The sequence below is a fragment of the Papio anubis genome, chromosome 14 (genome assembly GCF_008728515.1).
Source record: "Papio anubis isolate 15944 chromosome 14, Panubis1.0, whole genome shotgun sequence".
Lineage (NCBI taxonomy): Eukaryota > Metazoa > Chordata > Mammalia > Primates > Cercopithecidae > Papio > Papio anubis.
The window spans coordinates 86,203,901-86,220,719 of record NC_044989.1 but is presented as its reverse complement, the minus strand read 5'-3'; the positions used below and the strand labels follow the sequence as shown (position 1 = coordinate 86,220,719).

The following is a 16,819-nucleotide window of genomic DNA, read 5'->3' as shown; positions in this document are numbered from 1 at the left end:
GGAGGGGATGGGAGGGGAACACCAAGGCTGCCCCCAACCAGATGGCCCCCACCCTCCTCAGCTTCCCTCCCACGGCCTGGAGAGGTGAGACCAGGTATGGAGGCTTGAAAGCCCCTGGTTGGAGGAAGCCACAAGTCCAGCAACATGGGAGTCCGGGCAGGGAGCAAAGGAAGCAGGAACAGGCCATCAGCCAGGACAAGTGGTAAAGCAGGCAGGAGCGTCCCTGCTGGGAAAAGGTGGGATCAAGCACCTGAAGGGCTCTCCAGAGCAAAGACAAACACTGAGGTCGCTGCCACTCCCACAGAGCCCCTATGCCCCGCCCAGCTATAAGGGGCCATGCCCCAAGCAGGGTATCCAGGCTGCAGAGGTACCATGGCCAAGTCACACCTGCTGCAGTGGCTGCTGCTGCTGCTGCCCACGCTCTGTGGCCCAGGCACTGGTGAGTCTGCCCCAGCCTCCCCTGTCCTAGGCAGCTCCACCACTCACTGAGCACTGCTCTGTGCTAGGCATTATCCCAAGTCTGTCCTCATTTTAAAGACAAGGCAGCTGGGGCTCAGAGAGGGTTCAGAGCTTATCCAAGGTCACACAGCTGGTGGGTCCGGGAGCAGGTGGAACCCAGAGCTGTCTGACACCCACATGTTTAATGGCCTCGCACTCCCAGCAAAATTGGGTCTAGAGATTGGGTGAAATCAGGATGCCGGGTATGTAGCCTGGATCCTGACTAAGGTCTGGCCCCGAACCGCAGCTGCCTGGACCACCTCATCCTTGGCCTGTGCCCAGGGCCCTGAGTTCTGGTGCCAAAGCCTGGAGCAAGCATTGCAGTGCAGAGCCCTAGGGCACTGCTTACAAGAAGTCTGGGGACATGTGGGAGCCGTGAGTACCACCAAGGATGCACAACAACTGGGGATCTGAGATGAAGGGTGCTGGGTGGGCTCTGAATGGGCAGGAGGGGAGTGGAGCCCCCATAAGGGATGGTTGAGATGGAATGGGATGAGATGAAATGAGATAGGATGAAATGGAATGGGATGGATGTGATGGGATACGATGACATAGAATAGATGGAGTCGGATGAATGGGATGGGATGGGATGGGATGGGATGACAGAATAACAATGGATGGATTGGGATGGATGAATAGAAGAGATGGATGGGATGGGATGAATAAAATGGAATGGATGAGTTGGGACAAGATGGGCTGGTGGGCAGCCGCTGGTGCCTTGGAGTGCTCTGTTGGCCTCTGCCTGAGAGAGCCTCCCCATTGGAGCTGGGAGCCTACCCCCCACTCATGTGTCCTCCACCTGGGGGTCCCCTCCCTCCCCAGGATGACCTATGCCAAGAGTGTGAGGACATCGTCCACATCCTTAACAAGATGGCCAAGGAGGCCATTTTCCAGGTAATGAGGCCCAGATCCTGGATGAAGGTTGGGGCCCAAGAGATGAGGGACAGAGCAGGGAAGAGGTGAGCCCCCTAAAGGGGCCATTTCCAGGCTGAGGAGGAGGCCTGGGTGCCTGAGAACTCCCAGCTCCTCCTGGCTGGGAGTAGGTCCTGGCCCTGAGCTCAACAGCACAGCCAGAGATGGTCCTTCCTGAGGGGAAGGGCCCCTACATGTGCCCAACTACTTAACTCCATGAAACTCTTGAACTCCAGTGCCCTGGGGGAATAGGGGTAGGTCTGCCCTGGTGGGGCCTTGTGTCCAGGGACTTGGGTGGCATAGACCTCAGAGAGGCCCAGCTGACAGCCCGCTCTGGCCTCCCAGGACACGATGTGGAAGTTTCTGGAGCAGGAGTGCAACGTCCTCCCCTTGAAGCTGTTCATGCCCCAGTGCAACCAAGTACTCGACGACTACTTCCCCCTGGTCATCGACTACTTCCAGAACCAGATTGTGAGGGCTGCAAGCTCACCTCCTGCCTGCCTCCCCACACAGGCCCCTGTGCCCACCCATGGGGAGTTATACACATAGCACCTCAGCCGGGTGGACACACACACACAGCACCCCATCCAGACACATACACACACACAGCACCCCAGCCAGTCAGACACATACACACACACAGCACACACACAGCACCCCAGCTGGTCACACACACACACACACACACACTTGCCCACAAAGGGCCCAGGAAACTAAGTGCCCTTCAGCCATGCACCCGACCACAGCCTCCCAGGTTCAGGTTCATAGGTGGGCTTGCACGCTCACACACCCTCACACTCTCACTCTCACACACATGCTTACACACTTACTCATGCTCACATATATGCTCATGCTCATTCACATGCAATCCCGGCCACCTCCCTTAAAGTCCCCACACAGCCCCATCTTTGCCTTTTGTCCCCCCACATAGAGTTCTAAAGCACAGCACCCCCACTAGGCCTGTTTCCTCCCATTCCAGTGGTCCTGGTCCCTGAGCCCTTGGGCCAGCATGAACAGGGGTGGGCTTCCCTCCCATAGCCTAACACTCCCACCCTGTGCTGTGCCCCAGGGCTCAAAGGGCATCTGTATGCACCTGGGCCTGTGCAAATCCCGGCAGCCAGAGCCAGAGCAGGAGTCAGGGATGTCAGACCCCCTGCCCGAACCTCTGTGGGACCCTCTGCCAGATCCTCTGCCGGACAAGCTGGTCCTCCCCGTGCTGCCCGGGGCCCTCCAGGTGAGGCCCGGGCCTCACACACAGGTGAGGGAGGCCCCCACAGCCAGTTAAGTGGGGATCCGGAGGGCTAGAGCCACCTCTGAAGCCCATGAGCACTGGGCCCTGGAAGAGGCAGAGCCGGGAAGGTGACGGGAAGCTCCAGGCAGGGCCTAAGGGAGGAGGGAGAGAAAGGGAGGGGAGGAGAGCCAGGAGGACTCTTCTCCCAGCACCCAGCCTGGCCTCCACCGGATTCTCTCCCCAGGATCTCTCTGAGCAGCAATTCCCCATTCCTCTCCCCTACTGCTGGCTCTGCAAGGCTCTGATCAAGCGGATCCAAGCCATGATTCCCAAGGTGAGGCATCCAAGGCCACACAGAGCCCAGGAGGGTCCCCTGCAGCTCCCACCTCCCTCCCAACTCACACCCCCATCAGGGCCCAGCTGGCTGCCAGAAGTTAGGAGGGGAGAGAACCTTTTGTGCATTGCCCCCACCCAGGGACCCTGGGGCTCAGGCTCAGGCCTGGTAGGTACCAGGCCTACAGTTCATGCAACAAACATTAAGCCCCCCCTGTATGGAGGTGCCACACCAGGTGCCAAAGTACAAAAATGGACAAGATGCAGCTTTGTCCTCCAGCAGCTCACCAACTGATGGAGAAGGATCCCCAGAGGTCCCTGTAGAAAAGTTGCTTTGATCTTTCAAGAGGGAAATTTCCACAGATAGATTCCCCATCCCTGCCTGAGTCCAGTTTGGAGTCTTTCAGACCCGCAGTAGCTGTTGTCCAATGGCCCCACCAGCCCAGGGCTACCTTGCTCCAAAATGGGGCCCAAATGAGGAAAGGCCCTCCCCTCTCAGCCTTTCCCAGATGGGGTCGCATGGGCCACTGCGGACTCAAGGCAGCAGGTGAGGTTCCTGCTGAGGCAAGTGGTTCATGTGAGCCCAGGAGACCAGCTCGAGCAACATGGCAAAACCCCGTCTCTACTAAAAATACAAAAATTAGCCAGATGTGGTGGCGGGTGCCTGTAGTTCCAGCTAGTCGGGAGGCTGAGGCAGGAGAATCACTTGAACCCAGGAGGCAGAAGTTGCAGTGAGCCAAGATTGCACCACTGCACTCCAGCCTGGGTGACAGAGCAAGACTCTGTCTCAAAAAAAAAGAAAAAAGAAAAAAAGAAAGATCACTGCAGAGATCACAGTGAGAGGTGATGGGACAGGGATGGAGCTGAGGGCTGGTCTGGGGACGCATTTGGGAGGTGGGCCCGCTGCACTTGGGCATGGATGCTAGAGTGTGAGGACCAGGGAGGACTCCACAGTGACTTTTACAGACTGGCCAGAGCAACCAACCCTCTGTAATACCAGCAGCTGAGATGGGGAGACTCAACAAGAAACGGGTTTGAGTAGAAAAAAAGAGCTCCCTCCTGGCCATGTTGAGTTCAAGATGCCTGTGTAAAGTGCAGGAGAGGAGAGTCAGGCAAGCAGCTGAATCTCAAGCCTGGGGGAAAGTCAGGTCCAGCATATCAGTCTGAGAGTCACTAGCTGTGGGCCACAGCCTTTGGGACCAGACGTAGGTCTGAAGCTGGCTCCTACACTCAGCGACCCTGTGTGAGTCCCCTGCATCCCTTGGACTCTCTGATCCCCAGTGTCCTTATTTGTGAATAGCCTTGCCCTCCCTTCTAGAAGAGAATGAGGGAATGTGTAGGAAGTGCCAAGCTGGGTGCTGGGCAGAGTGTGGAGGTTTGCCAAGTGAAGACCCCATGCTGGCTTCTCTCCGCCCCCACCCCAGGGTGTGCTAGCTGTGGCAGTGGCCCAGGTGTGCCGCGTGGTACCCCTGGTGGCGGGTGGCATCTGCCAGTGCCTGGCTGAACGCTACTCTGTCATCCTGCTCGACATGCTGCTGGGCCGCATGCTGCCCCAGCTGGTCTGCGGCCTCGTCCTCCGGTGCTCCATGGATGACAGCGCTGGCCCAGGTGAACCCACTGCCCCCTCCTTAGCCCAAAGCCTGCTCTCCTCCTCCCCCTACCCTGCCCCTGCATGATGCTCTCCCTCTCTGGTCCCGCTGCAATGCACCAAGGACAGAAACCGAACGCCTCTTCAGGGTGGCCTTGCCTGCTTTCCCCCTAACGCTCACGTCTCTGGGGTCGCCCACAGGAGAATGGCTGCCGCAAGACTCTGAGTGCCGCCTCTGCATGTCTGTGACCACCCAGGCCAGGAACAGCAGCGAGCAGGCCATACCACAGGCACTGCTCCAGGCCTGTGTCAGCTCTTGGCTGGACAGGGAAAAGGTACAGGGCAGGCACATGGGGACTTGTGGTCAGCCCCTGTTCAAGGTGGAAGCCTGAGCCCAGGAAAGGCTTTGCAGCCAGAGACACATAGGATGGGCGAGAATGGAGTGCAGACAGGCAGGCAGGATGTAGGGCAGACAATGGTGGGACTGTAAGTTAGGGCAGAGCCTGTTAAGGGTTAGGAGTCGCCTCTGGACAAAGGGCTGTGGGCTCCAGAGACCAGCAAGCCCCCTTCACGGGCTGCGTGAGCACCAGGCAAGCCTTCAGAGGCCAGGTTATCTACTAGGAAATGAGTAATGCCAGGGCCCGCTCGAGCCAGGAAAGGGACTGGCCTTCTCTCCAGGGTCCTGATCCCATTACTGCTCCCACACTCCTCAAGGGTTAACTCACTCAGGACAAACCCATCTGCAAAAGGAGAGGGTTGGGCTTGAAGGTCCTAGGGCCCCTGCCAATACTCAGTCAATGACAGGAAATCCCCTGCTTTTTTTTTTTTTTGAGACGGAGTTTTGTTCTTGTTGCCCAGGCTGGAGTGCAATGGCGTAATCTTGGCTCACTGCAACCTCTGCCTCTGGGTTCAAGAGATTCTCCTGCCTCAGCCTCTCAAGTAGCTGGGATCACAGGCACATGCTATCATGCTCGGCTAATTTTTGTATTTTTGGTAGAGACAACGTTTCACCTTATTGGTCAGGCTGCTCTCGAACTCTTGACCTCAAGTGATCTGCCCACCTTGGCCTCCCAAAGTGCTGGGTTTACAGGCGTGAGCCACTGCACCCAGACAGGAAATTCCCTTCTTAAAGCAAGATCCTGTCCTCAGGCAAGCCAGTTGATGCTCTTCCTAGGAGGCAGCTGTCCACACTGTGCTCCCTGCTCAGCAACTCCCAAGCCTCCCCACTGCCCATCACGTCTGGTATCAAGGACCAGATGAACATTAAGGTTCCTTCTAGAACTGAAATGGAGGTGGAGGGAGGGGAGGGTGGTGGCTGAGATTCCACCCCTATGCCTCAGTCCTCCATCTCCAGCATCGCCTGCTTTTCTGATGGAAGTCCTCCATTTCAGCCAGCTCCGGTTTGTTAAGGGTTTTAACTGCAGCCAGAGCTGTTCAGTGAGGGCTGATGGAGGAGTCAGAAGGGAGTCCTAAAGCGATCCAGAGAAGTGGAGAGGCCAGGACCACAGGAGAGTCCTGCAAAGGGCCCGGGTCCCCTCCACAGCTATGTGTCTCCTTCCTCAGTGCAAGCAATTTGTGGCTCAGCACACGCCCCAGCTGCTGACCCTGGTGTCCAGGGACTGGGATGCCCACACCACCTGCCAGGTACATCCACCCCTCCCAGTTGGTCCTAGGACTTCCCTCGGCTCCCAGAACCCCCACCCTTTGGGCCCGTGATCCTCAGAGGCCCCACTCCCCTGGGTCCAAGGTGGTCCCAGGTGCATAGGCCAGAGACTGGGAGGCACCCCTCACTGTTTCCATGTAGAAAATCATGACAGTATGGAAAAGGGGGATGGGAAGGGAGGGACGGCCTGAGTGCGGCTGGATGTCCACTATGGGATGGGGCTGTGTTCCCTGGCCAGTGTGTGCTGGTGGGGTAGGGGTACAAAGTAGGTGTTCTGGAGTTAAAATCTCACCTCCTCAGGCTCTAAACCCTAAGGCCTGTGGCTCAGGGAGTGACCCGAGGGGTCTCCAGAGTCACACTGGGAGCACCCGCTAGGCGGGAGGTGGCGTGAGTGCTGTTCTTTTCCGGAAGAGCTGAGTGTGGGGAGCCGAGGGGCCCCAGGCCTCAGCCCTGGTGCTGTCCCTGTGACAGGCTCTCGGGGTGTGTGGGACCACGTCCAGCCCTCTCCAGTGTATCCACAGCCCCGACCTCTGATGAGAACTCAGCTGTCCAGGTGAGTCCAGGGCCCCAGCTGCAGGGAGAGAAGGGGGCAGGTCCTGACCATCACGGCATGGGAGGCCCTTCTGGCCCTTCCGCAGGAAGAGGCGGCTACTCCTGTCGGCTGCTCCATCCTCCCTCTCACCACGCAGCTGGAGGCTCCTGAGGGCTTCTGGTGTGCCATCAGGAAAACGCCCTTTCCGGGACCCTGAGCACTCCCCTCCCCTAGAACCCTGGTAACCCCAACCCCCAGCTCCCCCACCCACTTCCCCCACTCCCCTCCCCCTGCCCCGCCCTGTCCCAGGCCTCCCCCTCAGAGCTTGCCCCAGGGACTCTATGGCCCTCAGGGTTCAATGTATTCCCACCAAGGCCAAGCTTTCCTGGGCTCAGAGAAAATCACACTTTGCTACCAAAGCTATCTCCCCTCAGATGCCAGGAAGGCCGTGATCATCTGACTCCACCCTCCTGAGGCACATTCTCTCCCTGACTGTCATGTTCTAAGTCAGAGGAGCACTTTAGGACGGAGGGGTGGAGGCAGGGCCAGATGCAGCCTCTGTGAACAGGTGCCTGGGGGCTGGGAAATGGCCCTGAGAGGGCAGGACACAGCGACCGTGGGCTTAAGGTGACCCTGAGCACAAGCTTGGTCCACTTTACAATTCTGTTCAGAGCCAGCCCCTAATATGGTGGTCATTTATTCATTCGTTCCCTCATTTTAAAAAATGTAAGGCCAGGCATGGTGGCTCACGCCTGTAATCCCAGCACTTTGGGAGGCCGAGGCAGGCGGATCACCTCAGGTCAGGAGTTTGAGATTAGCCTGGCCAACATGGCGAAACCCCATCTATACTAAAAATATTTTTAAAAATTAGCTGAGCATGGTGGTGGGCGCTCGTAATCCCAGCTACTCAGGACGCTTAGGCAGGAGAATCACTTGAACCTGGGAGGCGGAGGTTGCGGTGTGCCGAGATCGTGCCACTGCACTCCAGCCTAGGTGACAGAGCACAACTCTGTTTCAGGAAAAGAAAAAAAAGGTATTTCTTTGCCGGGCAAAGTGGCTCACACCTGTAATCCCAGAACTTTGGGAGACCAAGGCGAGTGGATCACTTGAGGTCAGGAGTTCAAGACCAGCCTTACCAACATGACAAAACCCCATATCTACTAAAAAAGTAAAAAATTAGCCAGATGTGGTGGCACACACCTGTAATCCCAGCTACTTGGGAGGCTGAGAAGGAGAACTGCTTGAACCTGGGAGGCAAAGGTTGCAGTGAGCTGAGATCGTGCCACTGCACTCCAGCCTGGGCAACAGAGCGAGACTCCGTCTCAAAAAAAAAAAAAAAAAAAAGTAGTGAGTGCTTGTGGCCAGGCCATATCCTAGGGTAAGGGCCATGGCTGAGCCCTGCCTTCCTGGAGTTCACAGCCAAGTCCACTTCTTCCATCTGAGGCCGGGGAGCCAGCCCTGTTCCTGAAACCCTGAATCACAAGCCCCTGTGGAAGGCAGTGGGGAGGGGAGGTCCTCCCCCACTCAGACCTGACCCACAGGAACCAGTTAAATGTGTCCTTGCCCCTCTGATGACAGCTGGGGACCTGGGGGTGGGGAGTCACCAGGAGCCGGGCAGTCACCTTTTCCCAGCTCCCAGGCTCCCGGCCTTCCCTGCTGAAACAGCAAGACCATTGGGTTGGCATGGGAGGCCTTGGCTTCAAACCCAACTCTGCTATCACCTGGCTGTGGGTCCCCAGGCAGGACACACGCACAGTCCCTCTCTGGTCCTCATCCTCCTCAGCTGCAAAGGAAGAGCCAAGTGAGACGGGCTCTGGGACCATGGTGACCAGGCTCTTCCCCCTGCTCCCTGGCCCTCGACAGCTGCCACACTGAAAAGAAGCCTCAGATCCCACACCACCCTCCTCGCCGCCCTTCCTCGGGAGTCACTTCCACTGGTGGACCACGGGCCCCCAGCCCTGTGTCAGCCTTGTCTGTCTCAGCTCAACACAGTCCGACGCCAGAGCCACTTCCATCCTCTCTGGTGTGAGGCACAGCAAGGGCAGCATCTGGAGGAGCTCTGCAGCCTCCACGCCTACCACAACCTCCCAGGGCTGGGCTCAGGAGAAACCAGCCACTGCTCCACAGGACAGGGAGTAGAAGCTGGGCCCTGCCTCACACCCACCCCCATGCACTCAAAGACTGGCTTTTACAGCTATTTGTAATTCAAAATTCAGAAGAATAAAAAATGGGAACATATAGAACTCTAAAAGATAGACATCAGAAATTGTTAAGCTTTTTCAAAAAATCAGCAACTCCCCGGCGTGGTCGAGGGTGGACACTGCACACTCTGGCATGATGAGATGGCGACCAGGCAAGCTTTCTTCCTCGAGATGCTCTGCTGCTTGAAAGCTGTCGCTTTGTTAAGATATAAAAAGGGGTTTTCTTTTTGTCTTTCTGTAAGGTGGACTTCCAGCTTTTGATTGAAAGTCCTAGGGCGATTCTATTTCTGCTGTGATTTATCTGCTCAAAGCCCAGCTGGGGTTGTGCACACTAGGGACCCATTCCTGTGTAATGCAATGCTTGCACCAATGCTAATAAAGTCCTATTCTCTTGTATGAGAAAGAAAAAGACACCGTCCTTTAAAGTGCTGCAGTATGGCCGGACGTGGTGGCTCACACCTGTAATCCCAGCACCTTAGGAGGCCGAGGCAGGAGGATCACTTGAGGTCAGGAGTTCAAGACCAGCCTCGCCAACATGGTGAAACCCCGTTTCTACTAGAAATACAAAAAATTAGCCGGGTGTGGTGGCGCGTGCCTGTAATCCCAGCTACTCAGAAGGCTGAGGCAGGAGAATCGCTTGAGCGCAGGAGAATCACTGGAGCCCAGGAGGCGGAGGTTGCAGTGAGCCGAGATCACACCATTGCACTCCAGCCTGGGTGACAGAGCAAGATTCCATCTCAGTAAATAAATACATAAAAAGCGCTGCAGTAGCTGTGGCCTCACCCTGAAGTCAGTAGGCCCGGGCCTACCTCACTCTCTCCCTTGGCAGAGAAGCAGGTGTCCACAGCTCCTCTTGCTCACAAGGGCTCCCAGCCTGCCCTCCGGCTGCTGCTCTCCCCTCCCAGTCTCTACTCAATGGGATGAGGTGAGGTCGTGAGGACACCAAAAATCTAAAAATAAACAAAAACCCAAATAAGCCTTAGCTTTTTTAAAGACTGAAAAGCCTCAAAGTGTCCCTTTATTTATAAAATAACTTTTGTCATATTTCTTATACATGTTTCTTGTAAGAAATTCAGAAACTACAGACAAAAAGAGAGTGGAAATTATCCACTGTCAGGCCTCTGAGCCCAAGCTAAGCCATCATATCCCCTGTGCCCTGCACTATACATCCAGATGGCTTGAAGCAACTGAAGATTCACAAAAGAAGTGAAAATAGCCAGTTCCTGCCTTAACTGATGACATTCCACCATTGTGATTTGTTCCCGCTCCACCCTAACTGATCAGTTGACTTTGTGACAATACACCCTCCCCACCCTTGCAATAATGAACCTTGTGATATTCCCCCACCCTTGCGAATGTACTTTGTACTATACACCCTCCCGACACTTAAGAAGGTACTTTGTAATATTCTCTCCGCCCTTGAGAATGTACTTTGTAAGATCCACCCCCTGCCCACAAAAAACTGCTCCTAATTCCACCGCCTATCCCAAACCTATAAGAACTAATGATAATCCCACCACCCTTTGCTGACTCTCTTTTTGGACTCAGCCCGCCTGCACCCAGGTGATTAAATAGCTTTATTGCAGGCTGGGTGCGATGGCTCACACCTGTAATCCCAGCACTTTGGTAGGCCAAAGCAGGTGGATCATGAGGTCAGGAGATCGAGACCATCCTGGCTAACACGGTGAAACCCTGTCTCTACTAAAAATACAAAAAATAAACCAGGCATGGTGGCAGGCGCCTGTAGTCCCAGCTACTCGGGAGGCTGAGGCAGGAGAATGGCGTGAACTTCGGAGGCGGAGCTTGAAGTGAGGCAAGATCGTGCCACTACACTCCAGCCTGGGCTACAGAGCGAGACTGTCTCAAAAAAAAAAAAAAGCTTTATTGTTCACACAAAGCCTGTTTGGTGGTCTCTTCACAGGGACGCGCGTGATACCCACAATCCCACCAAGCTCAGGAGAGAGCTATTGCAGGGTGTGTATTTTGACACTGAGCTTGGGGCTTTTTCAGTCCTCTCCCCGCAGCCTCTGGCTCCAAGCCTCCACAGTTCAAGCACCAGGAAGAGCTGTCTATGCAGCCTGCTCTTGGGCTAGGGATGAGACACACAACTCATTGGCTCCTGGATTTTAACTTTTAAGTAGACATTTGTAAACCTATAGCTAACTACTGTCTTTAAAGCCATTGTTTCAATTATAAAATCCAACTCTCTGAGAGAAAAGGATGTTTTAAATTAAAAATTAATATTAAAATTAAATTAAAAAATAAAAATTAAAAAGCTTGATTGGGACAATGAAGAGCCAATCTTTGAAGAAGGGGAGGCATTAATAGTTTATCCCAAAAATAGGAGTGGGAATGAGTGCCTAATAGTGAAAAAGGAGGCTTCACTCAAAAGGAGGTCAAGAGTCAACAGATTTTGGGAGGCTGAGGTAGGAGGATCACTTAAGCCCAGGAGTTCAAGACCTGCCTGGGCAACATGGCAAAACCCCATCTCTATAAAAAATACAAAAATTTGGCTGGGCACGGTGACTCACACCTGTAATCCCAGCACTTTGGGAGGCTGAGGTGGGTGGATCACTTGAGGTCAGGAGTTCGAGTCCAGCCTGACCAACATGGTGAAACCACATGTCTACTAAAAAAAATACAAAATTAGCTGGATATGGTGGCGCACACCTGTAATCCCAGCTACTCAGGAGGCTGAGACAGGAGAATTGCTTGAACCCGGGAGGCAGAGGTTGCAGTGACTGGGGATTGCACCACTGCACTCCAGCCTGGGAAACAAGAGTAAAACTCTGTATAAAGGAAGAAAAAAAATAAAAGATACAAAAATTAGCTGGGCGTGATCGCATGTGTCTGTGGTCCCAGCTATTCAGGAGGCTGAGGTGGGAGGATTGCTTGAATCCAGGAGGTCGAGGCTGCAGTGAGCCGTGATGATGCCACTGCACTCCACCCTGGGCGACACAGAGAGATCCTATTTCAAAAACAAATAAATAATTTTTAAAAAGAGTTGACCGGCTGGTAGGAGGACAGAATTGACAGGAAGTGGCTACACTTGAGACTCCTAGGGTCCCTGAGAAGTGTCCAACATGCTGCACCCCTGCCCTTAGGAAGGCAGGGGAAGAGAAGTCCCAGGAGGGGAGTAGCCCAGGAGTAGCCCAAGAGGAGGGGACTTATTCTTCACTTTCCAGGGTGTGGGCTTCTAAGAGAAGCCTGCCTCTCACAGGACATCAGAAAGGGTGAGGACGCTAGCCTGAGGGATGAAGCTAGGCAGCTGGCCTGAGGTCTGCCTCACAGAGAGTGTCCCCAACATGATGTGGCTGCAGAAGAGCAACCTCAACCTACAGACCTACAGGCAGTCAGAATTGGCTCTAGACAAGATGGTGCACCCGTAAGAGCCCATGGCTGGGGATGAATCTGTGACAGATTTAGTGGATCTTGAGATGAGCAGAAATCAGATGTATAGCAATGATGGCACAAGATGATGATGATCAGGCAAGACGAGAGACACTCCAGAGAAACCTGGACGGCCAGGGAATGCTTAGTCCCCAATGCCTCCTCTCACCACAGGGCAATCTGTAAATCATTCTCAGGGAAAGGGGAAGGAGGATTCAGTGGTGAGTCAGCCAAGAGAGGCTGAGTATTAAGAAGGGAACGAGTTATTCCGAAATGGAAAGAATATGTTTTGAGGGCTCATGAGCCAAAATGAGTTCAGCTACAGAGAAATAAAGACTATTACATTATGTCCCCATAATGAATAACTGAAATTTTAAATCCTCAACATAATCATTATTAACACGTTATCTATAATTCCAAAGCTTTCTGCGCACATATACAAAAAGATACAGCAGATCTACAAAACTGGAAACATCCTACACATGCTGCTTTGTAACCTGCACTATCCATTTAACAATAACCTTTTCAGGTCAATAAATATAAGTATCTATTATTATTGCTAATTGCCACATGACAGCTCTGTCTCCCAGGCTAGAGTGCAGTGGTGCAATCACTCTGGGGTTCAAGCAATCCTCCTGCCTCTGCCTCCCTAAGTGCTGGGACTGCAGGCTTCACATACCATGGCTGGCCCTTTGTTTTTTTAAGCAACTGTTATCAATGATTTGCGAAGAATAAAAATGCTTGCACTTACATCTTTGTCTGACTGTCTTCTTAGAATCAATTCCAAGACGTGAAATTTGGGGGGGACACCTTTACTTTTTTTTTTTTTGAGATGGAGTCTCACTCCATCGCCCAGGCTGGAGTACAATGGCGCAATCTTGGCTCACTGCAAGCTCCACCTCCCGGGTTCATGCCATTCTCCTACCTCAGCCTCCCGAGTAGCTGGGACTACAGGTGCCCGCCACCACGCCCGGCTAATTTTTTGTATTTTCAGTAGAGACGGGGTTTCACCATGTTACCCAGGATGGTCTCGATCTCCTGACCTCGTGATCTGCCCGTCTCGGACTCCCAAAGTGCTAGGATTACAGACGTGAGCCACCGCACCCACTCTGACACCTTTACTTTTAACAGAGGCTGGATTATCAATCTGGGCTTCTGTGCCAGCCATACCAATTTCTATCCCAACAGAAAACAAGTGCCTCTTTCCACTCTCACCAAACTGGGGAATTAATCTTTCAAACTTTGCTAATCCCAAAATATATATATATAAATATGTATTTTTATATATATATACATATTATAAATATATATATATATTTTATATATATATATATTTTTTTTTTTTTTTTTTTTTTTTTGAGAGGAAGTGTCACTGTCGCCCAGGCTGGAGTGCATTGGCACGATCTCAGCTCGCTGCAGCCTCCACCTCCCAGGTTCAAGCAATTCTCTCACCTCAGCCTCCAGAGTAGCTGGGATTACAGGGGTGTGCTACCATGCCTGGTTAATTTTTGCATTTTTAGTAGAGACGGGGTTTCACCATGTTGTCCAGGCTGGTCTTGAACTCTTGACCTCAGATGATCCACCAGCCTTGGCCTCCAAAAGTGCTGGGATTACAGGTGTGAGCCACTGCACCTGACCTATCCAAAATATTTGTTTTGTTTTGTTTTGGCTTGGTTTTGTTCCTTTTTTTTTTCCCACTAATCCAAAATATTTTTAAATGATGTCTCATGGTTGTTCTAATTTGCATTTCTTTAGTTACCAAATAAACACCTCGTCACATGCTTACTGGCTATTTGTATTTCATCTTTTGTGAAATGCCTACTTAGGTTTTTTGCCCACTTTTCTGTTTAGGTTTCTTTTTATTGTTTTACCAGTAAAAATAAACTAGGTATATTCATTTATTTACTGTCCTATACATTGCAAATTTTTCTCTATCATATATCTGGGGTATTTTTTCCATATCTATCTTTTCCTCTGTGACTTCTGGCTGTGGGGTCACGCTAAGAAAACATGAATTGAATTTAACTTCTTCCCCATGTGTCGTTCAAACTCTGGTCAGACCTTGAGGTCTCCAAAAGAGGAAGGGCATGCTGGGACCAGCTTTGAAGACATGCAGGCCAGGCCCCCAGCCCAGACAGCAGTGGTGGAAGCAAGCCATGTGTCACCCACAAAGGACCTCAAGATCACACAGGATATGACCGTCCCCAGAAATATTCCCAAGAAATAGTCCCTAAACTTTTAAGTGACAATACCTATTTTCACCATCTTGAAAGGGTAGAAAGAGACAAAATCATTTGTGCAAAAGGACAACAAAGAGAACACAGGCTAAGTACTAAAGCATTTACTCAAAAAATATGGGTGATTGGCCAGGCATGGTGGCCCATGCCTATAATCCCAGCACTTTGGGAGACCGAGGCAGGCAGATCACTTGAGGTTGAGAGTTCAAGACCAGCCTGACCAACATGGAGAAACCCCATCTCTACTAAAAACACAAAATTAGCCAGGCATGGTGGCGCATGCCTGTAATCCAGCTACCTGGGAAACTGAGGCAGGAGAATTGCTTGAACCCAGGAGGCGGGGGTTGTGGTGAATCGAGATTGTGCCATTGCACTCCAGCCTGGGTAACAAGAGCAAAACTCCATCTCAAAAAATAAATAAATAAATAAAATATGGGTGATTGACTTCCAAGTGCCAAGCATTTCCCTAGGGCTGGGCACAAAAGTTTCTATCTATCCTTTGTAACTTGAGAGTTTAGTTGGAAAAACAGGCCTTAATCAAAGAATCACAGAAAAAACAAATTTTTCAGGTGCAATAAGGGTCATCAATTAGAGATATACAGGGTATTAAGGGTATGAGAGGTCATGGAGGAGAAAGAATTAAAAGGGAAAGAAGGAGCATCCCTCACAGAGGAAGCAGATGGTATAGAGGCCTCATGTCATGTGGCACATCTGAGCAATAGAATGAAGCTCAGTGAGCCTGGGGTCAAGAACAAGCAGGGAGCCGGGCGCGGTGGCTCACGCCTATAATCCCAATACTTCAGGAGGCCAAGGCAGGCAGACCACTTGAGCTCACAAGTTTGAGGCCAGCCTGGGGAACATGGTGAAATACCATCTCTACAAAAAAATCAAAACAACTAGCCCAGTGTAGTGTAGTAGTGCAAGCCTGTGGGCCCAGCTACTCAGGAGGCTGAGGTGGGAGGATGGCTTGAGCCCAGGAGGCGGAGGTTGCAGTGAGCCAAGATCATGCCACTACACTCCAGCCTGGGCGACAGTGCCACACCCTGTCTCAAAAAAAAAAAAAAAAAAAAAAAGGTAGAAACTTCCTGATAAATTAGGCTAGCAGCTGAGGATTTCACTTGCTATCCTAAGAGCCAATGAAGTGTCTTTAAGCATGAGATCAGAGTATGGGGGAGAAATGACTCAGGTTTGTGTTTTAAAAGATTACTCTGACTAAAGCATGGATAAACTGGGGGTAGGAGGCAAAAAAATGTAGAGAGACCTATTGAGACCACTGCAAACAGAAACTGGCAATAGCTTAGACTAAAATAAGAGTGGCAAAGGGCCTGTGCAGAAGTCTGATGGATCTTGGAGAATGACTGTGGACTATCGTAAACTTAATCAGAGTGACTCCAACCGAAGCTCCTGTCCCAGATGTATCCTTTTTTTTTTTTTTTTCTTTTTTTGAGATAGTGCCTTGCTCTGTCACCCAGAGCTCAAACACAGCTCACTGCAGCCTTGACTCAAGTGATCCTCCTGTCTCCCACGTAGCTCAGACCACAGGTGCATGCCACCATGCCCGGCTAATTTTTTTTGTAGGGATGGGGTCTCACTTTGTTGCCCAGGCTGGTCTTGAACTCCTGGGTTCAAGCAATCCTCCTGCCTTGGCTTCCCAAGCTGCTAGGATTACATCTGTAAGCTACCACGCCCGGGGCCAGATGTAGCATCTTTATTGATAAAGAACAGCTCTTGGCACTTGGTATGTAGCTACTAAATTAGAATCAAATTGGTATTTCTCCATATCAATTTATAAGGATCACCAGAAGTCGTTTGCTTTTATCTGGCAGGGCCAACAGTATACCTTCCCAGTGTTACCTCAGGACTATGTCAGTTCTGCTCTCTAGCATAATACAGTTCACAGAGATCTTGATCATCTTGGCAATCCACAAAATATCACACTAGTCCACTACAGTGATGACACTACGCTGTTGGATCCAATGAGCAGAAAGTACCAAGCGCTTTAAATGCCTTAGTAAGACATAAATAAGAAGTTGGGAGTTAAACCCAAAAACAATTCAGGGGCCTGCCACCTCAGGGACATTTCTGGGAAGTCAACAGTATAGAGTTATGTCAATATATTCTCTCCGAAGTAAGACAGGTGGCTGTACCTCATACCACCTCACACACACACGCACAATGTTTGATAGGTTTTTCTTGGCTTTTGGAGACAACATATACATTTGGACAGCACGGGC

General features: G+C 51.9%; 2 protein-coding genes across 9 annotated transcripts in view; one reads left to right on the top strand and one right to left on the bottom strand.

The window, feature by feature from the left end:
• Nucleotides 1–329: 329 nt before the first annotated feature.
• On the top strand, nt 330–9,354 carry SFTPB (surfactant protein B). Of its 8 annotated transcripts, none has more exons than XM_009184580.3 (11): nt 330–439; nt 746–873; nt 1,321–1,392; nt 1,756–1,881; nt 2,480–2,644; nt 2,886–2,975; nt 4,399–4,582; nt 4,764–4,897; nt 6,126–6,206; nt 6,697–6,788; nt 8,541–9,354. In XM_009184580.3, the coding sequence occupies exons 1-10, from the start codon at nt 337–339 to the stop codon at nt 6,757–6,759; spliced, it is 1,146 nt and encodes a 381-aa protein (XP_009182844.1). In that variant the 5' UTR covers nt 330–336; the 3' UTR covers nt 6,760–6,788; nt 8,541–9,354. The 8 variants fall into 8 exon arrangements, with proteins under 8 accessions (XP_009182844.1, XP_009182842.1, XP_003908960.2 ...); XM_009184578.3 differs by having other exon boundaries at nt 2,480–2,668; nt 6,697–6,778; nt 8,621–9,354; XM_003908911.4 differs by having other exon boundaries at nt 2,480–2,668; nt 6,697–6,778.
• Nucleotides 9,355–9,793: 439 nt separating this feature from the next.
• The window catches only part of USP39 (ubiquitin specific peptidase 39), a 57,917-nt gene continuing 50,891 nt past the window's right edge, over nt 9,794–16,819 (bottom strand). The window contains exon 14 of the mRNA XM_017947702.3: nt 9,794–9,908. The gene's annotated coding sequence lies outside the window, so the exon portion shown is untranslated. The remainder of the gene's footprint in view (nt 9,909–16,819) is intronic.